The sequence below is a fragment of the Delphinapterus leucas genome, chromosome 19, assembly GCF_059928025.1.
Source record: "Delphinapterus leucas isolate spDelLeu-1000000601 "Yukka" chromosome 19, BTC_Dleu_Yukka2, whole genome shotgun sequence".
Taxonomy (NCBI): Eukaryota; Metazoa; Chordata; class Mammalia; order Artiodactyla; family Monodontidae; genus Delphinapterus; species Delphinapterus leucas.
Window position 1 is genome coordinate 14,172,729 of NC_143147.1, and position 27,678 is coordinate 14,200,406.

General features: G+C 50.2%; 1 protein-coding gene across 5 annotated transcripts in view; it reads left to right on the forward strand.

The window, feature by feature from the left end:
- Positions 1-243: 243 nt before the first annotated feature.
- Positions 244-27,678, forward strand: part of PIK3R6 (phosphoinositide-3-kinase regulatory subunit 6) — a 74,855-nt gene continuing 47,420 nt past the window's right edge. For 2 of the 5 annotated variants that reach the window (XR_002647737.3, XR_002647736.3), the window contains exons 1-6: positions 244-542; positions 1,429-1,533; positions 5,602-5,827; positions 6,485-6,593; positions 18,089-18,190; positions 27,192-27,275. Coding sequence is in view for 3 of the 5 variants with exons in the window: in XM_022596235.3 (XP_022451943.2) it covers positions 5,663-5,827; positions 6,485-6,593; positions 18,089-18,190; positions 27,192-27,275 (460 nt within the window). In the remaining 2 variants the exon portion in view is untranslated. Of the gene's footprint in view, positions 543-1,428; positions 1,534-5,601; positions 5,828-6,484; positions 6,594-18,088; positions 18,191-18,773; positions 27,448-27,678 lie in introns of those variants that run through there. The other 3 variants (XM_022596235.3, XM_022596242.2, XM_022596240.2) reach the window with 3 other exon arrangements.

Here is a 27,678-nt window from a genome sequence, read left to right on the forward strand (position 1 = left end):
CTTATCGTGCACGGGCCCAGCACTGTCCACGTGCTTTACGTGCTTATGTCATCTCACTGATGCTTCCCAACGTCACCACTGTTACCGACCAGGTTCCTGGACTCTTTACTCAATAGAAATTGATGAGAGGCCAGAGGAGGAATTCAGGCGAGTCTTTACTGGGACTCGTGCTGCAGCAGAAGGGAGCGAAAACAAGCGAAAGGTGCCCTTGCTCGCTCCCTGAGTGGGGGTGAGCTGGTCCCTTAAATGGGGTGAGGGGGGGTTGGGCCGGAGAGGTGGCTCAGGTGGTCTGCCCACCCCTTTGGTGGTGCCGTGTGCAGGGATCATGTGCAGGACCCTGCTTTTCCTCCCTGCCCCTCAGAAGTGGCAGTCGGGTTTTGACCTTTTTGTATCTTCTCGTTCATAATTTGCCTAAACTGCGCCTGCGTGCAGGTATTTTTAGTCCCTTTTAGTTTCTTTGTATTCTGTTGCTGGAGGAGACGTTTGTCCAGGTGCAAGCCCTGCAGTAGAGGGTCCGAGGTCCCAGCCTGCCTCATCATGAGGTAGGTACTATTGTGCCCCATTTTACAGATGGGGAAACTGAGACAGAGAAGCTAAGGAACTTGCCCAAGGTCACAGAGACAGTGAAAAGGGGAAGTCAGGACTCAGCCAGGCACCAGAGTCCCTGCTCTTAAGCTCTGCTGCTCCCTCAATCCCCTCATGTGAGCTGTGGGGAAACTGAGGCCCAGAAAAGTAAAGTTCACACAGATCTGAGGGGGATGGCTTCATCCTAATGGAATTCCAGAGGAGCCCTGCTGGTTTCACAGCTACCCTCTTCACACTCCCTGGGGATGGTGGCGGGGTGGGGTGTGGAGAAGTGGAAGTGCGGAGGGGGGGGGGCGGTGAGGGAGGAGAGTAAAGGGTTGGCGGGGCTCCAGGCGAGTCTGTGTGGCCACTGCTGGGGGGCGGGGCAGGGGAGTCAGGAAGGAAGCCCTTGTGAATGAATGTCGCTTCAGCCCCCAAAGCTGGCCCTGATCCCAAAAGGGTCCCCTGAGACATCGGGAGAGAGGAAAGTGTGGGGAGGGAAGGGAGCAGAGCAGCCTTCCCCACGCCCAACCCCTCCCCCACCAAGGAAAGGGGCCTCTCTGAGCAAAACTGTAGCCGCAGGTCTACAGAAGCAGGACTGCCTGGGAAAGAAGCCGGAGAAAGCTAGGAAGGCTTTGCAAACACACTCTCCAATCCCTCGGGTTACAGATGGGCAAACTGAGACCCAGAGAGGAGGGGACGGAGCAGAGGCAGCTAGGACCAGAGCCCAGCCAGGACGCTCTGTCTCCTGCCCCAGTGCGTGTGCACGCAGGTGCACAGGCCAGGCAATTTGCCCAAATTTGCCCAGGTAATAAAGGATTGGGCTCTTCGGGTTTTCTCACTGATGTCCTGCTGGATCCTCAGCCTTCTAGGTGAGAATTTTATACAGACAAGCGCCTCCAGCTCTTCCTCCACATTCTGTGAAGCTTGCAGACCTGCCCTGGAGGAGGAACCTGCCTTATTAGGAAGGTAAAGGGGGGGCGGTGCGAGGGTGCCGGGGCAGGGAAGGATGGTCTCCAGGCTGACCTGAGAACAGGGTGTGTAAGAGTATTCCAGGCCCTGCCCTCCAGGGCAGCCCCAGGTTCTCTCTGCCCTTGACCCCGTTTCAGAGGGACCTGAGCAGCTTGGAGGGGGCACAGGTGCAGAGGGAGGCCTGGACAGAGAAGTTTTCCTCACCAACTTGAAGGATGGCTTGTGCAAGAAGGAATGGTCTGGGTTTCTCTGTATCTTTCCCATCTTGATCAATGTAAATGTGTTACTAGTCCAGAAAATACGGATATTTAAATTTAAGAAAGAATGTGGTTGATCCTTAGGTACTGATAATGATTTCCAAGAAAGAAAGCTGAAAAACAACTTGTATAAATCACCCCAAGCTATGGACAATGGTGGTCACTGGGAGAGGAGGGAAAAGAAACCGGGAAGGGGGAGAAGGATTGCATTTTTTTTTTTTTTTTTTTTTACGTACGCGGGCCTCTCACTGTTGTGGCCTCTCCCGTTGCGGAGCACAGGCTCCGGACGCGCAGGCTCAGCGGCCATGGCTCATGGGCCCAGCCGCTCCGTGGCATGTGGGATCTTCCCGGACCGGGGCACGAACCCCCATCCCCTGCATCGGCAGGCGGACTCTCAACCACTGCGCCACCAGGGAAGCCCTGCTTTTTTATTCTGTATACTGCTGTATAATGTTTGTTATTACAATGAAAATGTATTTTTGAATTGCTTGAGCCATTTCTTAAACACGAAAATTTTAAAAAATGTTGCCAGCATTTAAAATCAAAATTCCTTCTCCCCCCAAAATAAGAGTGGCTGAAAGGCGAGGGAATGGATAAAAACATAAATCAGCTTCCTACACATGTCACCCCATTAGCCCTAACTCTGCGCTCTCTCACACAAGCAACAAAACCACACTGCTGGAAGTAAAGGGTGGAGAATCCCCGATACGCCTACTGTTCCTCGGCAGACAGTACTAGTTGCTAACAAGGTCCCAGGTGATACCGATACTCCTGGTCCAGGAACCCTACTTGGCGAAACGCTGGTTTAGGGCATGATGTTGTTCTGCTGCCCTGGAGGGTATTCACTAGAAGCAGAGGTGCCCACCAGGTGAGTGCCAGCCTTGCCATTGCCTTGGTCTCCCTGCAGTAGAGTTGAGAGCCAAGGAACACAGGCCAGGCTTCAGGCTGGCTCAGCCTGCAGATCCTCCCTGTGGTCCTACAATGAACTCTCTGGACTAGGTGTTTCCTGGTTCAAGTCCCAGCACCTGCCAGTTATACGAGCCTTTAAACTCAAGTTTACCCATCTCCATAATTGTCCTAACTCTTGAAGTGATTGTATAGGTAAAGTAAAATGTGTTTCTATAACAGCTATTTTCTTGTTTATTACCTCTCACTGCTTTCTAAGGATGGGTCCTACCAACCAGAGAACCATTTGTTTTTTGGTTGTTGTTAATGAGTTCGGGGTATAAAAACTGGGAGGCAAGGATTAGAATGGAGTTGAGGTGCTCTGAATGCACTTCAAGAGTCCTTTGATGTGTTTGTGAAAAAATCTGGGTGGGAGGAGCCAGGAGTTAGTGAGTTGGGGTCACGGGGAGAAAAGAGAAAGGAGAAAAAAAAAAACACTCTACCAGTCCAACGGCATGGCCTGGAGGAGGGTGTCCGGACAACAGAAGACTCCACGGAAGATTTTTAAATAGCTTGTTAAGAGATGAGTGATATCCACTTCTTCTCCATCCTCCTAATGTAATCGTCAGTAAAATCTACGTTGCTTATTAGGATTTTCTGAATGATCCCAGAGGGGACCCCTGCAGAAGATGGGGCTGGAGCAACGCACAGGTGGCCCTGGGTTTCCTGTATCCAAAACAAATAATTCTTCCCTGACTCCAATACCCTGGCCCTCTAGAGTGCCCTGATCACAGCACTCATCTCCCTATCACCACAGTTACAAGAGGATTTAATTTGTTTTAATTTGTTTAAGAATTTAAAGTTTCGTTTGTTTAAACCTCTCAGTGGCTTAGTAATAGACAGGGAAATAAGTAAGACATATCTTTCTGAATAAAGGGGACTGGAAAGAGGGATGAGGATGGAACAGAAGCAGTGGATTGTCTGCAGGAAAGATAAGTAATGTGGCAGCTCCAAGGTGAATTAGTGAACAGACTTCCAAACGCCCAGGCTGGGATAGAGGAACCTGGGAAGCTATCACAGCTCTGCCCAAAGGGGCCATACATGTCGAGCCTCTGCTTCTGTATCTTGGGCGTTGATCACCCCAGAGTGGCTTTTCAACCATTAGCTAACCAGGTGATCTATGAACCAGAGCAGTAAGTGCAGGGAACCCTAACCCTCTCGAGTCTGATGCTTATGGATCGTGTGGTCTTGTTGGGGGAAAGGGCTGTTCCTGAGAGATCGGTGCAGATGGGAAACTTGGCAACAGACGGCCTGAAAAGCCCAGATTAAACAAACACTAAGAGCGTCTGGAGGCACACGGCGTCACTGGGAACAATCAGAGGGGCAACGCCACCCCCTCGGTGATGGTAGGCGTGGTGCGCTGGGGGCAGGTGTGGGGCCTTGGTCCTTCCTCTGTCCACCTCCTTCACTCTCTCTTTGTCTCCTGGCTGGCTGTCAGCTGCGTGCCCACAAAATGAGGGCACCTCAGCTCCTCCTTGCAGGGCCCAGCTCCCAGGCTGTCCACGGTCACCCAGCAGCCCCTTCCGTGGCTACCACACCCACGGTAGTTGCAGAGACATCAGCCAATGATAAGAGGAGCAGAGCAGCCACAGGAGGCTGACATCAACTTGTGATTTCCGACTCAGGCCAAAGCTGATAAGGAGAAGGGGCTGCCCGTGATGGCCACACTGCTGGCTGCTGCCGAGTCCTGAACCTGCAAGGGCTGAGTTCTTGGTCCTTCATCCTGTCCTGGCCTTATTTACTTCACTCATTCATTCCCTCATTCATTCGTTCATCCATTCATCCCTTTGTTTTATTTACTGAGCCAGACTGTCTCTTAACATTCTCTTATCCTGTGATGGATACAATAATGAATAAGACCTAGCCTCTGCTTTCTCAGAACTCACAGGGGGAGGGATGCGGCAGACATGTGACCTAAGAATACAAAGATGCAAGATAAAATGTGAGTTCAGTCACGTGAGTGGGACCGAAAAGAAGTAGCCATGAGAGGGAAGCTGAGCTCTAGAGCAAATGATTCAAATTTCTGGACTTTTTTCTTCTTTTCAAACGGCCTCTTCTACAAAAGGAAGGGATGGAACAGAGCCCACTCGGCCCTTGCAGAGAAAGGTCAGCGGCTTCTCCTTTGGTTGCAAAGGAGAAACCCAAGTGACAGAAACCCAGTGCAAACAGTCTTAATCGAAAAGGAGGGAGCATTTATTGGATCACATAGTTGAACAATTAAGAGAAGATCTAGACATCAGGGTTTCAGGCACAGCTGAATCCAGGCATTCGTGCTGTCTGCAATCTGCCTCTCTCCAGAGCCATTTAGGCCATATCGGATGACAGCCTAGAGTGTGTGAGTTTTTCAAAGGTCTAGAAATGTGTTGGAGATTCCCCAAAATATCGCTTGGCTTCAAAATATGGGAAAAAGAAAGAATATGACAGGGGCTTCCCTGGTGGCGCAGTGGTTGAGAGTCCGCCTGCCGATGCGGGGGACACGGGTTCGTGCCCCGGTCTGGGAAGATCCCACGTGCCGCGGAGCGGCTGGGCCCATGAGCCATGGCCGCTGAGCCTGCGCGTCCGGAGCCTGTGCTCCGCAACGGGAGAGGCCACAGCAGCGAGAGGCCCGCGTATCACCAAAAAAATAAAAAAAATTAAAAAAAGGATATGACAAACTAGCAAACATGTCACCGTGGAGGTGGTCTGCTCCCCAGCACTGCTCTCTCCTAATCATCAAGGTCAGCGGATGCTTTTGGTGCTCATCCATGTCCTGTCTGCAGTCTTGGACACCGTTGACCATCACGTCCTTGACACTGTCCCACCCCCAGCTTCCATGGTACTCCACTTTCCCTCCTGACCTGTTTTTCCCTCTTCTGTACCGAAGGAAGGATGGTTAGGAGTGAGCCAGGAGAAGGGTTGGGAAGAGAATCCCAACTTCACTGCACATGCGAAGGCCTGGAGGTGGGAGACGGCCTGGATCATTAAGGAACTGCAGGCGTTCTGGAAGGCGTCAGAGCAAGGGGATAAAGCCTGAGGTTGGGGATCAAGGAAGGACCAGATCAAGAAGGGCCTTGCAAGTCATGCTAAGGAATTTGGCCATTCTCTTGAAGGTAATAGGGAGCTATTGAAGGTTGTAACAAGGTGTAACGCGATCAGATTTGTGTTTCACTATCAGAAAGAGACCTTTGGCTATGAGGCGGAGGCAGGGAGACATCAGGCAGTTGTAATAATTTAGGAGAAAAACAGTGGTGACCTCATGGCCGCCATGGGGGATGGAAAAAAAAATGGGACAGTTCATGAGACAGTGACAAGACTTGGTGCTGTTTAGGTGTTACAGTTGAGGGAGGGGGAGATGTGAAGAATGACACCTAGGTTTCTGATTCTGAGATGAGCAGCCGAGAGGTGGGTTTAGAAGGTGAAATGAGGAACTGGCTTTGCACCTGTTGAGTCGGAAGAACTTGGGACCATCTGGCTGATGGTGTCGGGGGTGGGGGTGCGGTTCTTGGTGTGTCTGGAGCTCGAGAAAGAAGTCAGGGCTCCCTGCATCGCTGCCCAGGCAGCACCAGCGGGGGGCCCACGGAGGTGCCACCCTCCCACCCAGTCAGAATAAAGAACCTCCAGTGACCAGTGGCTGACCACAGACACTTCTCTAGAAAGCAACCTCGTAGCAGGATGTGCTCTGGGAGGAGCTTTGAGGGCCATGGGGAAGGGGAAGGAAGAGGAGGGGACAGAGCCAGGCCTGTGCGACACTGGGCTTTTCTCTGCAGGTCTGGAGGCTGCAGACACCGGTCAGGGCTCGTCTAAGACATCAGGTGGTCCCGGGCTGGAGGCCTCCCTGGGCAGGACTGTGGACAGCCGAGCTGCAGCTGAGCCAAGGTAGGCGCTGGCTGGGGGTGGGGTCTCCAGGGAGGGAGCCGGGAGAGGCAGATCTGAGCAGAGCAGATCCAGGGTCCTGGAGGAGGGATGCTGGAAGGGGAGCCCGGGAGGGGCAAGACACCCCTGGAGCTTGTGAATACACGCCCAGCCTTTCTGAGACGGGTTGCCCAGATGTGGTGGCTACTATGACCATTCTGCCAAGTTAAAATTATCCAACCTGGGCTGTCCAGTGGTTAGGACTCCGCACTTCTGATGCAAGCGGCACGGGTTCGATCCCTGGTGAGGGAACTAAGATCCCATATGCCTTGAGGTGCGGCCAAAAAAAATTAGAAAAAGATTATTCAATCCATTTTCACAAGAAGAAAGGACGCAGGACCCTGTGAGAAGACCCCTCTTTTCTTCTCCAAATCCTGTAAATGCCAGTAATAACAGTACTAATTATTCACGCCTGGTGCTATAGGATACATTCATTAGCCCATTGGATTCTCATGGGCAATTGGAGGAAGGCTGGGTATGTTTATAATGCCCGTTTATAGGTCAGGAGACTGAGGCAACTTACTTGCCAAAGTGCAGAGTGGGTAAGCAAGGCACAGGGCTCAGAGAGAATCTTCTGGGTCCCCATCGGTGCCCCTCCTGGGACATTATCTGTCCACCTCTGTCCCGGATCTTGGCCATTCTCTACACATACACACACACACACACACACACTCACACACATTCACACACACACGGATCCAGCGTCTTCTACGTGTGCAGCCGGCACCAGAGCCCAACCAGAGCCGTGCCTCCGTCCTTGAGAAGCTGCCCGGCTGGTGTGGGGTTGAGACACGGCTGTGAGTGACTAACACAGACAGTAACAGGCACCGGGGCCGCTGGCGAGGCGCGGTGTGCGCGCAGGTGGAGAGAGCCCCGCAGGTGTGGGATCAGGGAGGGCTCCGCGCAAAGTGGCACCTGGGTCTTGAGGGAGACAGAGGGCTTGTGTACAGAGATGGAGCAGCGGGCGTCCCAGTGAGGGGGACAAAGTGCGCAAACCCAGAGTAGGAGCGCGGGTGTGAACAGCGAGGAAGAAAAGCTAGAGATTCAGTTTGGCTGCTAACGTGGGGTTTGTGGAGAACTTAGCAGCATGGGCCTGGCCTGTTACTTTATTCAGCTCTAAGTAAGTGGCTTTTGAATGTCATCTCATTGAGTCCTCACAGTAATCTTATGAGGTAGGTGCTAATATTAGGCCTCCTTTAAAGATAGGGAAACTGAGGCACAAGGGCTCTAAGCAACATGTTGCCATAGCAACAGAGAGGCTTGGAACCCGGGCAGTCCAGCACCAAATGCTACCTGCCCGGCCACTCCGCCACTTTCCTCTGTCACCTCCTCGGCTCTCATGGTGGATGTGAATGCCAGGCTGGCTCGTGGCTTCCTGGTCTGCATCCAGGCCCTGTCACGTTCCTCCCAGGCTCCCCCCATCCACCCCGCCCAGGAACAATGCTCGCCTCCTACCCCCTCGACCAGCCCTCTCGCATCCAGGTGTTTCCTTCCCAGCCAGAGGCAGACTCAGCGAGGAAGTGGGCCTGCCCGGTCCTCAGGGGACAGCTGGGGAGCAGGGCCCTCGGGAATCTGGAAAGCCCAGCGGGCCTTGTGGGATGAGGGTTGACAGGGGCCCCCTCAGAACCCCAAGCTCTGCATTTCCACCCCCCACTAATCACAGGCTCTAAACCAAAGAGCTGGGTGTGTCGTCTGGCAAGTCTGTCTCTACAGAGAGAAGAACTCAGAGTCCTGGAAATGGCATCTGCCCCGATATCCTGGGGGCGGCCGGCTGGCAACGCGGGTGGGAGGAGAGGGGAGTGGTTCAGTGGTGGGGGGTCCCTTCTCTCTGTGCCAGGGCGGTGGGTGCAGGACAGGAAGGAGGCAGGGGTGTGGTCCTGGGAAACTCCGTGTCTTTCTTCCCAAGGGGTGGCTTCTCCTGTCTGAAGAGTCTGGCCCGGGAGCCAGCCATGGGGCAGGCAGGGGATCTTCCGAAGCTGGGATCTTCACGGCCAGACACTGACCCGGAGCCAGGCCTCCTCAGTCCTGCTCTCTGCAGCCCTTCCTCCAGCAGGGAAGTCTTTCCCATGATCTCTTGCACAGAGAGAATGGGCAGCCACAGCTGCGAACAGGGCCCCATCTGCTTCTTCCTGCTGCGTGTCACAGAACCGCCTCTGTGGCTCTGTGGCTGGTCCTGTGGCCTATTTTATCCCAAGGCAGTGAACAGCCATGTGTTCGCACCTGCCCTGAGGACTGTTCATTGCTAATGTTCTGTGTTTAAGGAGGAGCGTCCTCTGAATCCCAATTCATTCATTCACTCGTTCATTCTTTGTTTCTGGTCTCGCCCCTCTGCTGGAAAGGGTCTAAGATTTTACCCTCCTTGTGACTAACAGGTTAGCATACCGCAATTTTAGGGATGCTGGCAGAAAACACGAGATTCTAGAGTCAGAGACCCGGGTGTTTATCACTCACGGTGCAACAGGCAGTGTGAGCGTCCTGCCCCCAAGTTCCCTGGGAGAGCGGGGAGGTGGCCCCAAGTGGATGCTGTGCGTCACGGCTGAGATTAGCCCTGAGCTAAGGAAACCCCCAGTGTTCACCGTGGGCTGCGAGCAAACCTGCCATCTTTGCCCTGGAAGGAGACATCGTCTCTATCATACTGGTCGGCAAAGAAATCCACCCTTGGCCCTGGAGGAGATACTTGCTCTCTGTTCCAAGGCTGTTCACGATACAAACCTTCTTGAAGAAATGATCTGGAACAAAAGCTCACCAGACAGGCACAAACCCGGGAGGACTGTCTGCCAGCGTCCTCCTACTGTCCCCTCGCCGACTGTACCCCAGCTGCACTGTCCCTTGAAAATCCTCGGGCACCTCCCTCCTCAGCGCTTGGGTGGCTGTTCCCTTCGTATGGAACATGTTTCCTGCAGACATTGGCTTGCTCCTTTCCTCCCGCAGGCTTCTACTCAGATGTCACCTCCTTAGGGAGACCTTTTAGAATCGCACACCCAACGCTGGAACCTCGCGATCCCCTTCTCAGCCGTATTCCTATAGCACTTCTCAGCATCTCATATACAACTTAATTACGGCATTTATTGTCTTCCCCCGCTCCCACCATCACTGCATACCCTCAGGAGTGCAACCTTTATGAGAGCAGGTGTTTTTGCTTACTTGATTGCCACATCCCCAGGAACTGGAACAGTGTCTCACACTTAGAAGGGGCTCGAAGCATATTCGTTGCGTGAATGAATGAATCCATCCACTTATATGATCTTCAGTTGAAGACCTGGTTCTCCTACCTTGAGTCTGTAGGACAGATAAGGCTCAATCACTATTGAGCAAATGAGACAAGGAACGAATAGCACTGGCCAGGGATGGGGGTGGGGGATGTATGAGAGGCCGCAGTGCCGTGACTCGTGGGGCTGCTCCCAGGTGGCTGGGATTCTCCCCTTGGCCGCTTTCCGTGCTGCTTGTACCAGCTGCTGGGAATCTTTCCAACTGGTGGCAGAGGCTGGTGTGTTTCTATCCTGTGATGTCGCATTCTTGCTATGACTGGGGGAACTGGGGGAGGGCAGGGGCTTGTGAGCTGAGCTTGGACGTGCCATTTGCCTGGTTAGCAGCACAAAAGCCGCAGTCGGTCATCCGAGACGGAGCCGGAGACCAATGCCCCGCACAAGTGGCAGGGCAGCGTCCTTACCACTGTGTCTGGGACCCCCTTCCCATGGGACCGCTGCCTCTTCACCAGTGTCTTCAGCATCAGTATCATCTCTGTTTCCTGTGCCAGTTGCCATAGCAACCATGCCGAACAGACTTGATTCCGTTCCCTAGCCTGAGAGCGGCTTGGGGACAGGGACCCTGTCTTGTCTTCGTACAAGTGCTTGACATTCACGAGGCAGTGCGTCAGGGGCTACGGAGAAGTAGAGAAGTGTACCGTAAATGCTTGTCGAATGACTCACATGGCACCTCGGGGCAACTGCAACGCCCAGCTCCCATCAGGCATGTCTGTAATTAACTCTCCTCTCTGAGAACTGGGACCTGGGCCACAGTGGACAGTCCCCAGCTTACAATGGTTTGACTTAAGACTTTTCGACTTTACGATGGTGGGAAAGCAGCGTGCATTCAGTAGAAACCGTACTTCAAATTCTGATCTTCTCCCAGGCTAGCGATATGGGGTTCGATATGCTGGGCAGGGCAGCTCCTAGCCAGCCACGTGATCACAAGAATCAACAACTAATACGCTTACAGCCGTTCTGCACCCAGACGATCATTCTGTTTTTCACTTTCAGTAGAGTATTCAATCCATTACGTGAGATAGTCAACCGTTGATTATCAAGTAGGCTTTGCGTTAGAAGATTTTGCCCAACTGTAGACTAATGGAAGGGTTCTGAGCAGGTTTAAGGTAGGCAGGGCCAAGCTGTGATGTTCTGTAAGGGTAGGTGTGTTCGGTGCATTTTCGACTTACAATATTTTCAACATACAATGGGTTTATTGGGATGTAACCCCATCACAAATCAAGAAATATCTATATAGCTTGTGGGTTGCCAGCTTGTCTGCCTCAAAGAGCCCAGCAGGAAGCATGAACGATGCCACGGACCAGCTGACAGTGGCGGATGCAGTAGGAGGGGCAGGTGCCTGGCCCTTCCAGGGGGGCGGCTGCAGTCCAAGCCCACTGATTGTTGCCACGTGGAATTATGGGCCCATTGTTTCCAGATCTTCCAGTTATTCCTTCTAAGTAAAGGCTGAGAATCTTGACTTTTATGTGAAATCTGACTTTTAAATGTGGGCTACAGAGTCAAATTTTCTAGAACCGTGGCTGCTTCTAGGGAAGGAGGATGCTTGCTTTTTCACTGTATAGCATGTGTACCTTCCAGACATTTGCCATGGGCAGAGTTTTTAGCGTGGGCAGTGAATTCTAACAATGTACCAGGCAGAGCAAGTCTCTGGTTCCCCATGCAAATGTTACCAAACACGTTTGGTCTGCCCGAGTCGCAGTGAGTCAAATGCTGAGATGCTGAGGTTGGCAACAGAGAAGGGGTTTATTCGTGAGGCAGCCAATCGAGGAGACGGGAGAACAACCCTCAGATCTGCCTTCCTGACGGCGAGGGGGCGAGGGGTACTTACGAGATAAAGGTGAGGCGTGTGGAGCATGGGGAAAGGTGATGGGGATAAGAAAAGGTGAGGTAATCATTGTTCTGTGCAGGTACAACTAAGCTACAGGCTTCTTCATAGGACGCGTGCTCAGAAAATGGTGCTGTTAGCGTGTCCTGAGGGTGGAGGTATTGGGCCCCTGACGCCAAATGGTCACCAAGTGGTGATGGAGGGTCGGTGGTCTCAACCAGTCTTAATGGGCTCAAACTCAAACTGGACACAACTTTGAGTTCCTGAAAAACCACTTGGGCAAACGTCTTATCGTTCAGGCTTCATGACACTTGGAGGACACGCAAGTTTTTGTAAAAATAATTAAAGCAAAGCCTGACCAGCAAAGGCAGTATTTATTAATGGCTAACTGATAACTACCCTTGGTTTCTGTGTAACATGTGTGTCATCAGGCTTGCTGTGGGCATGGACACCAGTGTGCCAATCGTGGGCCGAGAACGTGGCGAGTAGGGCCACACTGCAGTCAGTGAGAAGTCACGGGCTGGTAGGCCCCCAGCTCCTAAGGGCAAGGACTGTGTCTCATTTATTTACCTCTAAACGTTCAGGCCTGGCGCACTTTCTGCCACGTGAACAGTGTTCCGTAGATGCTGTTTGATTTACTCAGCAATCTCAGTCCCTGGAAACACTGCCAGGAGCTAGGAAGAGAGCCAGAGGGCCTCAGAGCGGCCCAGATAGATGTTCCAAGAGCATGGGAGTTCCATGCTCTTTTTTCATAGACCAGTTTCTCGGGCTTTGTCTCCCTATTTTACATACAAGACAATGCCATGTGTTTATCTGGCTCCCCAGCGTTCAGCAAATTGGCAGTCTGGTGAAAGAGCAGAGACAGCAACAGGGCAGCCACCCGCACAGAGGAGCCTTTGTTCCAGTTTAAGAGAGGCATCCCCGCTGAACAGACAGATGACAGCAAGCGCCCTTTTGGATGGATTACAGAGCCTCGCCCTTCCTGGCTGGGAGGGCCAGTGAGGCGATGGGCCAGACGGCAGCCCCGTCCACCCACTTTGTGCGAGGTGCAGTCCCCACTGCTGAAACGGGATTCATACCTGAGAAAGTAGGAGCCTTTCAGCGTAGGAAGGAGGCTTCCTTCACCTACCAGCAGCCCCTGAAATCGTCACTGTGTTACGGTGAGGTACGTGCAGTCATCTCCCATGAGATTCATCGAGGAAACCTCAGAGGCAAGTTTGGGTGCTTAAAAGGGCAAGGTTTATTTCCTGAGAAATTCACATCATCCTGAAGTGAGACAACTGAGATGTTGCTGCGTTTTGCCAGAATGACCTGGGTTCTGCCTGTTTCCATTTCCTGTCTGGTGCAGGCTTGACCCCTGAGGGCTCTGCCCCATACTGGTGTGGTCAGCAGCCCCAAAGGACAGGAAATAGATTACAGAGGTCCCCTGCAGAGGAACAAGGGGGTGACACAGCATATACCCAGGACCTGCACAAATGCATACAGGCACCGAAGACATGGTTGATGAGTGAATAAGTGAGCGAATGAATGAATAGAAGAATGAAGGAGGCTTTCTGACAGCGATTGTTCAAACTTCTTAGAATTTTGCTTTCCATTAAACATCATCCCAGACCGAACCCGGGCCCCCTGCATTGGGAGTGCAGAGTCTTAACCACTGGACCACCAGGGAAGCCCCTACTTCTCTTTTTTTTTATTGAAGTGTACTTGGTTTACAATGTCGTGTAAGTTTCAGGTGTACAACACAGCACTTCAGCTACATATATTCTTTTTCAGATTCTTTTCCCTTCTAGGTTATTATGTAGTATCGAGTATAGTTCCCTGTGCTATGCAGTAGGTCCTTGTTGGTTATCTATTTTATACATAATAGTGTGTATATGTTAATCCCAAGCCTCCTAATTTATCCCTCCCTCGACCCGACCTACGCTTCTCTTTTAATCTATATCTTTGTGGTTTCTTTTCCTTTAAGTCTGCTCAATGGTCACTATTAGCTGATTCCTCCCCGACAAAAGTTTAACTGTGTGTGTACTTTATTTTCCTCGGGCAGAGGGTGCTTTGTGAGGTTTGGAGCAGGGGAAGAATGGGTATGAAGGGAAGGGAGGGGGCCATGACTGGGCACCCCAGGCTGAGATCTGAGCTCTAGCCCTGGTTCATCATTCACTGGACATGTGACTTCAACTATTTCTCCAAAATATTTATTCACTGTCTCCTGGGTGCTGATAACTGCCTTAGGCACTGGGCATGCTGCAGTGAATAAGAGACACTGGAACCCACTGTTTGTGGAGCTCACATTCTAATGAAGAGCCCAGAAGACTGATCATTACATGGGAAAATTCTGATCCTGATGAAAGCTATGAATAAAATAAAAGAGTGTGCTAGAGCATGACTGGGGAAGCTATTTTAGAAAGGCTGCTCAAGGAAAGGCCTCTCTACGGAGGTGACATTTCAAATGAGACCTGAGTGTTGAGAAGGAGCCGGCTGTGAGGAAGGCTTGGGAGAAAGGTGTTCCGGGCAGAGGTGTGCAAAGGCCCTGAGGTAGTACTGAGCTTGGCAAGTTAGAGGAACACAAAGAGCCATGAGGTGAGATCCTGGTGAGCCAGAGGGAGAGCGGGATGAGATGCAGCTGGAGAGAAGCACTGAGGCCAGATCGGGCAAGATTTAGGCAGGGTGAGGAGGGTGGACTTTATGATAAGGTCTAAGGGAAGTCATTGGAGGGCTTCAGTCAGGGGCTAGGCTGTAGGGGGAAGAGTGGAAGCTGGGAGACCCACTGGGGGCACTGCCGTAATTTGCACAAGAAATGATGGTGGCTTGGACCTGGTGGGGCGGTGGGGTTGGAGCAGAGGTTATTACCATCCTTCTTCACAACCACATAACCGATAGAGGGGGACTTGAGAACACAACTTCTGGGCTCCCACTTGGGAAGCTTCTCTTTGTCTCCCTCCACCCCTGGATTTGGGGATCTGCCCTGTTCCCACTGCCTGTCCACCTTGGGCGGTGGCTCTGACTGTGTTGCCATTTTCCAGCTCCTCCGTGTAGACTGGGAACACCCACAAGGTCTTCCACTCACAGTCGAACTTTCATGTTTGAAGTTTCATAGTTCATTTAGATTTCAGTGTCAAGTCTGGCCCACCAAAACATGCCACTGCGCATTTTTAGAGAGAACAAACAGCATGAATGCCTGACACCGTCCTCTCTTGAGTGGAGTTTTAGTTCCCCGACCTGCATGCCTAGCCCTTGATCAAAATGTCATCATGAAATAGTCTGACATTCTAGCTGGTTCTTCTGGGTGTCCATCTCACAAAGAGAGGAGGAGACTGCAGCTCAGAGAGGCCCCCAGTGGGCCCCCTGGGGATGGGGGTGCTGGGACTTGAGCCGGATTCCTCAGACTCCAGAAGTTACGCCCACAGCTCAGCATGGTCAGCCTTACAGTACAGCAGTCCCAGAGACCCAGGGAGGAAGAGAAGAGCAATTATTTTAATAGTTTTATTGTTTTTTCCCTGAGATTATAAGTTACACGCACAGTGTAATTCAATGGCCGTGTTCTTGAGTGATGAGCTCATAGGTGTCTATTTTATTATGCTTCCCAACTTACATACATGTCATCTCTCTCTTTTGTGTGCCCTCTGCCACATAATAAAAATAAAGTCAAACCTATTCCATATTAAGACATCAGATGTAGAAATGTATTAAAAATGAAAAACAGTGCCTATGCTTAAGTGATACCACTTTTTTTTTAATAGTTTAGTGTGTATCATTAAAAGATAAAGGACTCACACACATACACACCAGGGAAATCTGAATAAAAAGGTATCGATGTCAATATCCTGGTAATGACACTTGCACTGCAGTTTCACAAGGTGTTACCACAGTGGGAAACTGAGTAAATCACACGTGAGATCTCTCTGTGTTATTTCTTACAACTGCGTGTGAATCTACAGTTACCTCAACATTGAATGTTTAATTTAAGAAAAGACAACAGCTGTTACTTTTTTTTCAAACAGAACTACAAAACTATTATCTCCCTCCACCCAAATTTCTGTGGTGTTCAAATTCCCAGTTGCCTCAAATGTCATAGTTTTTTTTTTTTTGCGGTACGCGGGCCTCTCACTGTTGTGGCCTCTCCCGTTGCGGAGCACAGGCTCCGGACGCGCAGGCTCAGCGGCCATGGCTCACGGGCCCAGCCGCTCCGCGGCACGTGGGATCTTCCCGGACCGGGGCACGAACCCGCGTCCCCTGCATCGGCAGGCGGACTCCCAACCACTGCGCCACCAGGAAAGCCCCTAACTCCGTATTTTTTGTAATAGTTTGAATTAGGATCGAAATAAGAGTCACTTGGTTGATAATGTCTCTTAAACCCTGTTAATCTGTAGCCTCCCTCCCTTCCTTTGGCTTTACGTCTCCCCTCCTCACCCTCACCCCATCTTCCCTGCAATTTATTTGTTAAAGAAAACAGAATGTGTGTCCTGTAGAGTTTCTCAAACGCTGGATTTTGCATCCTGGTAATCTCCGTATTTCCTATAAATTGGTAATTAGATATATAGGCTTATTTGCATTTAGAGTATATAAAACATGCACAAGCTTAAAAAAATTAAAATGGTAAAAAAAAAGGGTATATATTAAAATATGTCAATTATTTTCCACTCCAGTTCCTCGGATGTTTCTCAAGAGGTAGCTGTGCCTTGTGTGTAAATGATCTGGTTTTTTAAAGATGTGAGAGCACCATTGAACAAACATGCCTTTTTCTTGGTAAATTCTAGAATTTGGTCAAAGCCAACTAAGCACCCAAGCACGTGATCCCAGTTACAGATTCAGATGTGGGTTTCTTTCTTTTTTTAATATCTTTTTATTTTTTATATTTACATACAGTAAAATTGACTATTACTGCTATGCAGTTCAATGAGTTTTAACACATTATCGATTTTACCACAGGATACAGAGCAAATCCATCACCCCAAAAGTTCCCTGTTGCCCCTCTGTAGTCACCCCCTCTCCCTATCCCAAACCCTTACAACCACTGATCTATTTTCTTTCTTTTTTTTTTTTTGGTAATAAATTTATTTATTTATTTATTTATGGCTGCGTTGGGTCTTCGTTGCTGCACACGGGCTTTCTCTAGTTGCGGCAAGCGGGGGCTACTCTTCGTTGCGGTGCGCGGGCTTCTCATTGCCGTGGCTTCTCGTTGTGGAGCCGGGCTCTAGGCGTGCAGGCTTCAGTAGTTGTGGCACGTGGGCTCAGCAGTTGTGACACACGGGCTTAGTTGCTCTGCAGCATGTGGGATCTTCGCGGACCAGGGCTCGAACCCATGTGCCCTGCATTGGCAGGTGGATTCTTAGCCACTGCACCACCAGGGAAGTCCCTAGCAGGCAGATTCTTAATCAATTCGCCACCAGGGAAGTCCCTTCTGTTGTATTTCTTTTTTTAGTAGCTATCCCAGTGGATGTGAAGTGCTTGCTGTATTTTTTTAAACTATCCTCATTCGAGTTTTGGTACCAAGGGTAGGCTGGCTTTTTCAGAGAATCTTTTCTTTTTTCTCTATTCTTTGGGACAGTAAACTCTGTGCTAAGTAACATAAAAACTTGCTTCACTCTGTAGGTTTGAGAGAACTTATCAAAGGAACCATCTGAGCCAGATACCACTTTTTTAGAGCCAGTTACTTGATGGCTTCCTCTGTTTCCTCACTGGTTACTAATATAAGCAGTTTTTCTAACTCTTCTAGAGCCTTTTGAGTCATTTTTATTTTCCTACAAAATTGTGTATGATACAGAGGGTTCAGACTTTCTTTATACAGATAAATGTCATATGGGATGTTTATCATTCCTAATATTGTCTCTTTGTTTTCTCTTTCTCAATTAGCTTTCCCAGGTGTGTGTGTGTATGTGTGTATCTTTTTTTTCTTCAAAGAACAAGCTCTTGGATTCTTTCAGAGTTCCTCTGCTTTTCAGTTGTGGAGTGTGTTGCCCTGGGAAGCAGACTTTGGGTGTCCCTCCCTCTGGGGTCACAGTGGGGCAGCCTGTGGTCATGATTAAGGGCATGAGCTCTAGAGCCAGATGGTCTGAGTTCAAGTGCTCATTCCTTTACTTACTAGCTGTTTGACCTTGAATCGTTATTTGTCTCTGTGTTTCAATTTCCCCATCTGTGGAATGGGGAGAAAATAGTGCCTACCTCATAAAGTTAATATTAAAGAGTTGATAGTTTTTAAGTGTTTAGAAGAGTGTCTGGCACATAGCAAGCACCATAGTAGCACTTCTTAAATAAATCTAGACTCCCTCCCCTCCAGTTTGAGAGAAGCCTCGTTCCCCCGGGAGCCTCTCCATTCCACAAATATACTTTGTACACGTCCCACCCACCACTAACTGTCTCTTCTTTTGCAGAACCAGCTCTTTGCAGGAAAACAAGCACCTTACTTTCCATTCTGCTGCCTGAGACAGTCACACCCTCCTCACACTTACCCCAGGCCCCCATGGAGAGCTCAGGTCAGTATGGTCCGGGAGAGAGGGGTCTGGTGTGCCTGTTTGCAGAGTGGGGAAGGCCCATCTGGCAGATGAGGTTGCCCCCAGGGCTGGCAGGACCACCTCTGCCCAGCGGGGCTGAGAGACCCGCACTCAGCTCCCCAAATGCGAGACCATCTTGAGAGATGGACATCTACACGCTTGTACGAGCCCCAGCTGCCGGCAGATCACTGAGCTGGACATTGGGAGTAATGACAATAATAGCAACATATATTGCCAAACACTTGCATTTATTTAACAGAAATCTCTATGGCACTTACAATATATCAAGTAGTGGGAAAAGCACCTGACAAATGTTAATTCGTTTAGTCTTCATAAAGACCCCATAAGATAGATATTATTATTACTTCCATTTTACAGAAGACGGGAGGGGCTTCCCTGGTGGCGCAGTGGTTGAGAGTCCGCCTGCTGATGCAGGGGACACGGGTTCGTGCCCGGGTCCGGGAAGATCCCACATGCCGCAGAGCGGCTGGGCCCGTGAGCCATGGTCACTGAGCCTGCGTGTCCGGAGCCTGTGCTCTGCAGCGGGAGAGGCCACAACAGTGAGAGGCCCGCGTACTGCAAAAAAAAAAAAAAAAAAAGAATATGGGAAAGTGAGAGAAGACAGGTATTGTCCCAAGGTCACATAGATATTATATGGTCAAATCAGGATTTGAACCCAGCAATCTAGCTCCAGCATCTGTGCTGTGAATGACTTCTCTACGGGTTGCCTCATGCAGAACATCAGAAGGATTCTGCGAGGTAGGGATATCAGTACAATTGTCCTCATTTTACTAAAAGGGAAACAGGCTCAGAGAGGTTAGGTAATTTGCTCAAAGCTACAGAGCTAGTAAGTGGCAGATCCAGGATTGGAACCCACGTCTGGCTGATTCCAAAACCTAGACTTTTCTCCCTACACCGTCCTGGGACAACAAGCAGAGATGACCCTTCCCCCAAGATGTGTATCAGCTAATGTTCACCTGGCAAGTCAGAAACCACTCCTCCAGCCACCAGGCATAGACTCCAATGCCGTTGAAGATCCCTGTCCCAGGGAAGAGTAGGGGACACCCCGAGGCAGGCACAGCCACCAGCTTGTTATCATTCCTAAGACAGCATCCTTTCCACACCCCACTCACCCTCAGAGAGCCTCACCCAATCAGAAGAAGCTTCAACCAGTGAATCTTGGTGTCACAAGGTTCCTGGTCACCTTTAACCAGCTGGGGTTTGGGCTGGGAGGATAAGGGTGGGGACAGCACTGTGAAAATCTCCTACTGAACATTTCAAAACCAACTTACTTTGCGCTCACTTTAATTACAACAATTAAGACACGTCGGTATCGTGTTTTAGGAAGGGAGGTATACCGATAAAGGTTCTTTGGATACAAGCAATAGAAACCCATATGGTTCATTTAATATTCAAAGATAAAAAGTGGCTGAGCATTGAAGGAACAGCTGAAGCATCAGGCACCAGAAAGGGCAGGGAACAGGGTGGATCTGCCACCAGGACAGGAAGAGGGAGGCTCTCTCCACTCCGGGCTGTCACCCACACAAAGGTCACCCAGAGGGAGAGAGAGTCCATTGGCCAGCTTGGTCCCATGCCACTCCAAGGCCAGGTCAAAGCAGGGCAGCTGGGTCACAGTGCCACCAGGATTATAGTGAGCAGGGAAGGCTACAGGGCAAGAAAGACCACCAACATCCAAATGACCCCCTGACCCAAAATCCAGTGGGTGAGAGAAGCATCCCCAAATTAGGATGCTGGCCCTAAAACTCCAAAAGGGAGTTTTTCCATCAGGACCAGGGACTGCAGTTGTCCTGGCTGGCTTTCCAAATTATAGTTGTTTTTAACTTTTCCCACCTTCCTACAGCCCTTAGAGACCTCTCATCCTAGAGTCAAGAAGAGGGGCACCTGAAAAGTAAGACGTTTATTTGGAGGGCTGCAAAGAGCAATGTTTCAAGGTCACCAAAGGTATTGTTATTTTGCCACTCCTGCAAACAGGGGCAAGATTGCAAACCTTTTTAGAAACATCTGAGCCTTTGTACCACATGGGGGGATGGTGGGAGTCAGGCACGGGATGGAAGAAAGAGGAGCACACGAGCGTGTCACTCACTTCAGCCAATGGTGCAATTGGGTGCTGAGCACGTGATTTCAATGAGCAGCTGAGATGCTCAGACAGTGCTGTCTGTTCACCAGGGGATTCTCAGACAAGTCCTCGCCCCTGGTAGGAAGGGCAGTCGGTAAGGTCCAGGTGGTCAGCGTATTGGGGCCCCATGGGCTCCGGGAAAATGGAGCCCAGCTCAAAGGTCAAGGTCAGGAAAAGGTCATCCTCCAAAATGGAAACTAGTAAACACAACATGTACCACATGACATTCACCGGTACAGAGCTAAGCTGCCTCCGGTAGTCCAAGGCTGAATTGGAACACACACAAACAAACCATATTCTTCTCAATTGTTTTATGGCTCACCCGGCATGAGGTAGTGGGACCCCTGGGTTAGGGATTTTATTGTGATTTTAAAGGGAAGGGACCAGAAAGAGTTCATTGGTGTGTTTCCATTTCCATTCCAGGGAGGGGGTTCTGATTCTGACGGCTGATACCCAGAGAGTGGAAAAGGACAGTTCTCCACAACATCCTAGTTTGAGGGAAACATCCCTTGGGAATTATGAATTCATCTCTTTGGTAGTAATTTTATGTCCCCTGTAACCCTCTCGTCTGGGTGGCTATGTGCAGCGGCTGGAGCAGGCTGAGGGAATTTTAAGTTTGATTATTCCACCAGCTTTCCCCATACTGATGCCAGGGTCCTCTCTGGGCATGTTTGTCGGGGTTCTCCAGAGGAACAGAACCAGTAGGATGTATATACATATAGAGAATGAGATTTATTATAAGGAGTTGGCTTACATGATTATGGAGGCTGACAAGTACCAAGACCTGCAGTCAGGACAGCCAATGGTGTAAATTCCATTCCAGAAGCCAGCAGGCTCGAGACTCAGGAAAAGCCAGTGTTTCAGTTCAAGTCCAAAGGCAGGGGAAAACCAGTGTTCCAGCTGGAAGGCAGTCAGGCAGGAGGAATTCCCTCTTCCTTGGGGGAGGGTCAGCCTTTTGCTCTATTCAGGCCACCACTGATTGGATGGGGCCCACCCACATTAGTAAGGGCAATCTGCTTTACTTGATCTATCGATTTAAATATTAAACTCATCTAAAACACCACAGACGCAATCAAAATAACATCTGACCAAATATCTGGGTGCCCTGTTGCCCAGTCAAGTTGACTTGTAAAATTAACCGTCACAAGAGGGTATGGGACAACTTCAAGAAGACAAAGACTGGTCTGCTTGAAAAAAATCTTAGGAGATTTTATTCCTGTCATGGCTGGACCCAAAGAGTGTCAGAACACTGGTGTCTATAAGGGTTACATTTCTAAACAAAGGTTATATCTTTTGCAAACAAGCTAATGGACAACAACAAAAATAATAGTAATAATAATAAACTTTCTCCAATTGTATTCTTTTAAATAAGTTTATTTATTTTATTTATTTATTTTTGGCTGCGTTGGGTCTTCGTTGCTGCGCGCGGGCTTTCTCTAGTTGCGGTGAGCGGGGGCTACTCTTCGTTGCAGTGCATGGGCTTCTCATTGCGGTGGCTTCTCTTGTTGCGGAGCATGGACTCTAGGTGCGCAGGCTTAAGTAGTTGTGGCTCACGGGCTCTAGAGCACAGGCTCAGTAGTTGTGGCGCACGGGCTTAGTTGCTCCGCGGCATGTGGGATCTTCCCGGACTAGGGATCGAACCTGTGTCCCCTGTGTTGGCAGGTGGATTCTCAACCACTATGCCACCAGGGAAGCCCCTAATTGTATTCTTTTAAATCTCCTCCCACCACCGTGAGAGCCAGGAGTATCGCCAGGGAGGGGCCATCCTGACCCTGTGACTTAATTCAGGGACGTTTGTCCTCTGTGAACTGAGCATCTTGTCACTTCAGGGCTTCTCTAACAGATCATTTACTCATATCTCCAAACTTATCGCCGAAGGCAATAATTCTCACTGAATTAGATTAGTTCTGTAATCCTGTACCTTAGATTCTCCTGGGGAGATATTTTTAAAAGTTGATGATTGGGCCCCACCCTCAGATATCTGATTTATTTGGTTTGGGGTGGGCTCTGCATTGGTATTTTCTTAAATCTTTCCAGGTGATTCTAATATGAGCCAAGGGTGGGAAGCAGGGGAAAAGCAAACATCTAAGAGGAGGTTGGGGAGAGATTTGACTGTCTAGGATCGCAGGACAATGGAGAGCTGACATTGCCAAGTACTGGGTCAGCTTTGAGTGGCCGGAAGTAGAGGAGCAAACCCCGAACTATGGGTGTCCTGCCACAGCAGGACCCTGTCAGCCTTTGTTCTCCCTTCCTTCCTCCCTATTGTCTCTTTAGCTGTAATAACATCTACCCTGGTTGGAGAGCGGGGAACCCTTTTTCAGGCAACTTTATCAGGGGCGTTTTTTTCTGCATTCAAGCCCCAGGCACACATAGGTAGACACGCGCTCACAGTCTCACCTGGGTGTCCCCTCTTCCCTTTCCCCAGTAAAGAGGTGAATGGTCACAAGTAAGATGACAGCTTTAGAGGAAGTGCATTTTGGCAAACAGAAAGCTCTGCTCCAACAAAAAGCTCTGTGACCTTGCGAAAATCGCCTCTCCCCTCTGAGCCTCATTTCCCCCTCCGTGAAATGGGAAGAGAGAGAGCCAGCCTCCGAGGTCCCTCTGGGTCTGACCTTCTGTGGTTGGAGAGGCGATATGGGGTGACTTTCAATCTAGATTCCACAAAACAGGGAGAACAGTAATTGTTCTGGCAAACTCACAGGGCTCTGCTCAGAATCCAGTGAGACAACACACACAGTTTGTGCATCCCCGAGTCAGAGGACAGTGGCTGCCGTAACAGATGACCCCAGTGTCAGTAGATCAACACAACAAATGCTTCTTACTCATGTCACCACCCAATCTGGGCTACAGTCTTTCAGGGACAGAGGCTTCTTTCCTCTCAGGGCACCATCATCTTCCACATATATATTCCAAGCTCATGGAGGATAGGGTGGAGGGTTTTATGGCCACGCCTGAAGGTGGCACATACCACCTCCACCACGTGCCATTGGCCAGAACTCAGTCACATGGCTCCTGTGAAACAGCAAGGGAGTCTGGGAAATGTAGTCTTCTCATCTACCTGCGACAAAAAGGAACTTGGTTTGATGAACACGTACCATTGTCTTGCTACGCCTACGTAAGACTCTCTACACGTGTACCATTCAAGTGCTATTTATTTTATTATTATTTTTAATGTATTTCTTTTTGACTGCGTTGGGTCTTTGTTGCTGCGCGTGGGCTTTCTCTAGTTGTGGCAAGCAGGGGCTACTACTCTTCGTTGCGGTGCGTGGGCTTCTCATTGCGGTGGCTTCTCTTGTTGCACAGCACGGGCTCTAGGCATGCGGGCTTCAGTAGTTGTGGCACACAGGCTTAGCTGCTTTGCGGCATGTGGGATCTTCCCGGACCAGGGCTCGAACCTGTGTCCCCTGCATTGGCAGGTGGATTCTTAACCACTGTGCCACCGGGGAAGCCCTCAAGTGCTATTTAAATGTTAGGTATTAATAGTAATCTGGATACCTGATAGTTATATCCTATTCCTGGATGGAGGGGTGGATAATGAATGTTATTTATTTAGTGGGTGTTCTGGACCAAGAATTCTGTTAGACATTGCATATCATGTATAAACGACCCTGAGATACTTGAGGCACGAGAAATATTATTTCTTTGGCTTAATCAAATCAAATCCAGCTTCAAGCTCTTGTTTTCCAAGGTCCGTACAAATTCCAATGTCATTCACTTGCGGTACCCTCCTCCACTCCTTGGGATCCTATGAGAAGGCCAGGGGTTACGAAGTCTGCATGATGGGAAGTGTCGGTGGTCTTCAGTCCACTATGGCTACAGCCCCCAGAACAGCTTGCATGGTCCATAAGGAGACAGGGGGCTCCTTTGGGGACATTCTTGTGCTCTGGCAAAGGTGGCCCAGGAGACCACAGCCGTGGCACTCAAGCACACAGAGTTTAGCGCTTAGCTGCCCTCATCTGAGATCTTTGCCACCACCGTTCAGCTATGTCCCAGCCAACCCTGGTCTTCCTCCTTCCTGGGTCCCCATAACCCTCATACCCTCACAGTCTTGGGAATCCAACCTTCCACCCTTGAATCGCCACTCCCCTCTTTAACTAAAAGCAGCAGCCTTCACCCCCATCCCTTGGAGACAATCCAGCTTGATTGTCTCAATCAGACAGCCAGGGGTCTCAAAGTCAAGGGGCTGGGGAGAGGATGTAAGTGAGGGAAACAAGGAGAGTGACCACTCTGAAGCCCTAGGGGAGCTGTGCCCTGTCTCAAGCGGTAGCTGCTCCCCAGCCCCTGTCACTGTCATATGTAAGAAGAACGCACGCCCAGTGTCGACAGACTTTCAGGAGATGCCAGAAATCCGAACTTTGATGCAAAATCTCCTGATTTGTGAATGTTGGCAGCTAGTTCATTTTTTAAATTTTTTCCAAGACACTCTACAAGCCCAAACAAGACACGTCTGCAAGCCAGATGTGGACCAAAGCCTGAGAGTTTGTTCCAGCTGCCCAGACTTTTGAAAATAAAGTTTATTTGGGGTTGTCTCCCGGGGCTACTGGCAGAGTCTAACTTCTCCATTTTTTCTCTGAAACATAAAAACTTAACTCCCTCTGCAAAGCAGGAGAACCTAGGGCTCGGAAGACAAAGGTTTGGCTGCCCTTCTAATGAGGGGGCAGGGAGGAAATCACAGTTATCACAGTTTTAAGTCTTTTGTGTAGTCCATGGCGGGAAGGTGGGCAGAAGAAGGGAGGGGAGAAGGAAGAAAGAAGGAAAGAAGAAATAGGACATAGCATTATTTTTTAGTAACCCACCCTGCGTTAACTCATTTATTTTCATGCCAGGTGGAGCTCGGTAGATGGAAGGATGGCTTGGGACAAGACTTCTTGCCAGGCTAAATCATTTCCTTGCTAGTTTTGGGAGATGCTGCACTGCCCAACACAGTGGCCGGGTGGGCAAACGTGCGCTGTAACACCTGCCCACTTCCTGCCCGCTCTGAGCTTGAAGGAGACTCAGATTCAGACCTGGACCTGGTCTGGGCAGGGGAACAAGTGAGAGGCAGGAGGAAAATGAGGGTTTCAGAGATGTTGGGTGGCCCCAGCAGACGTACAAGGGCCCACGCCAGAGCCATGGAAGGGCCAGTCCATGAGCACCAGGGCATGGGGTGCCTTGACCTAAAGAAATTCTAACTCCTGGGCTGCAACCTGCTGGTTTTTTAGATTTGTCCTCTCTACCCTACCTATTTCCAAAGGAATCTGAGGCAATTAAGATATATGTTTAGTAGAACATGAAGCAAACGCACCCGAAAAGGAGCAAAGGAGAGAGGTCTCTGTCACTTGAGATGAGCTGATTTTTGAGACGGGGCCCCAGTTTGGCTGTAAGTTTCCTGACCGCCAAGGCAAAAGGGGAACCTCTGAGGCGTGTGGTTTGTACTGTCTGACAACAAGAGACTGCACCCTCGCCTGTAAAAACAGCCTCTTGGTTGGAGCTTATCATAAAGGGGAATTGATGGTACAGGGAGTGTCTCCCGTACTTCCTGTGTTGGTCCAGATCCTCTAAGAAGCAGACAGCAAGACAAGATTAGACATGCAAGGCTTCATGTGGGGAAACACCTGTGGGACAGAAAATGGAGACGGAGGGAGCTGGTGAGGGCTGGGAGAGCGAGCTCCCAGACGGTGATGAAAATCCAACTCTGAGAGAAGGAGGAAGGGAGGAAGGGTTGGGTGGAAATGTGCTAGACTGACGGGTCTTGGGTTGGGCAATCCCTGAGCCGCAGAGTCAGCCGCCTACAAAGCTTCCCGAGCTGGCTTTAGAATTCCTGCTGCTGCCCCCTGTTGGCTGGGAAGTGTGGCCTCGGCAGGAGGTGATGGGTTTCACAGCCCAACAGCACAAAGCTCCCTGGTTCCTTACACTCGTTGTAGCGGGAGATCAGTGAGGTGCGTTCTCACGGCTACCGTGCTTTCCAAGTGTCAGTTACTGATTCGCGTACCCACCTCCGCAGCTCTGCAGTGTCAATGCTCTGCTGTTAAAGAAAATAATTATTTTGACACTTGTTAAATCCTAAAGAAGACTTTATTCAAGATTATTGCAGTGGAGGAGAGAGATGGGCCTCTGCTCTGAATAAGGCAAAGACAACTGGGGATTTACAGCCAACAAACAGAGGGAGGGGTCAGTAGATGGAAAATTCCTAAGAGGGGACCTCAGGGGTGGGAGATGCTTACTAAAGTGACCTAGCAGGATTCTTGCCGGACACAGGTCAAGAACTTACACATCAAAGGTGGGGAATAGAGAGCTTGGTCAGATATCAGGGAGAGGGACTTCTATCGACTGACAGCAGGATCCTTGCTAAAACTGGGCTTGGAGACCAAAGACAGGACAGGGGCTACGCTGAGGGCCTAGTGGAGAGCAGGGCTCCGAGGATCCCGAGTGAAGTTTGGTCAGGGAGAGAGTTCTTGTCACCTCCTGGTATCTATCTGATATGTTTCTTTAAATTGACTTTAAATTTTAGCTTCATACTAGTTGAGGAACTAGTTATATATATTTTTTCTATACATTAAAATAAGTGCATAATTACTCAAATTTTAGAATCATCTGTGTACCATCTAAAATTGTCTCGCATGTCACTGGCAATATACGTACCACACTCTGGGGAATGTGGATTTTACAAAAAACAGAGAAATGCCGATTGAAAGGCTGTATTGCAGTCCTGGCCGGGATGCAGGCTGCCAGCTCTAAGTTGATTACTTCCGGGCACCTCTTGAGGCTCAGAGAAGACGCTAAGGACATTCTCAGGGAGAGTGGAGGTGGGAGCGAGGGTAAGGCCAGGGGCTCCTGGCCTCAAAGCTTCCCCACCCTGCTGCCCAGATGTGGACCTGGACCTCCAGCGGAGCGTGCGTGCTGTGCTCCGAGAGCTCAGTGCCCAGGCCCCTGCCCTGCCGAGCAACCAAGGTAAGAGCCGGCAGGCACCGTCCGTTCTCTCTGCTTCCCCCACCCCAGCCCAGCCAACTCCACCCACGTGTTCTCGGGAAGAAAGCGCCCCAGCCTGGAGCTCACAGAATGAGGGGCTTCCAGCCAAGCCCCCGTCCTCCTGGAAATCCTTGGAGCCTGAAGGACCCAGAAGGTCTTCTCTGCCCCCTGGCTCACCCTCCAGGGACTGTGGCACAGCCCATCGGGGGTCTGCCGCCCTCTTTCTTAACCGCCTTCTCCAACTTGCCTTGCAAATAAAAGTCCCCTGGCACTCCAGGCCCGCATGACTCCCAGGAACGTGGCTTGGGGTGCTGAGCTGTAAACATCGCTGCTCCAGAAGCCACGTGCACACACCTGTCCCCGCTAGCGTCCCGCCTCCCTCCTT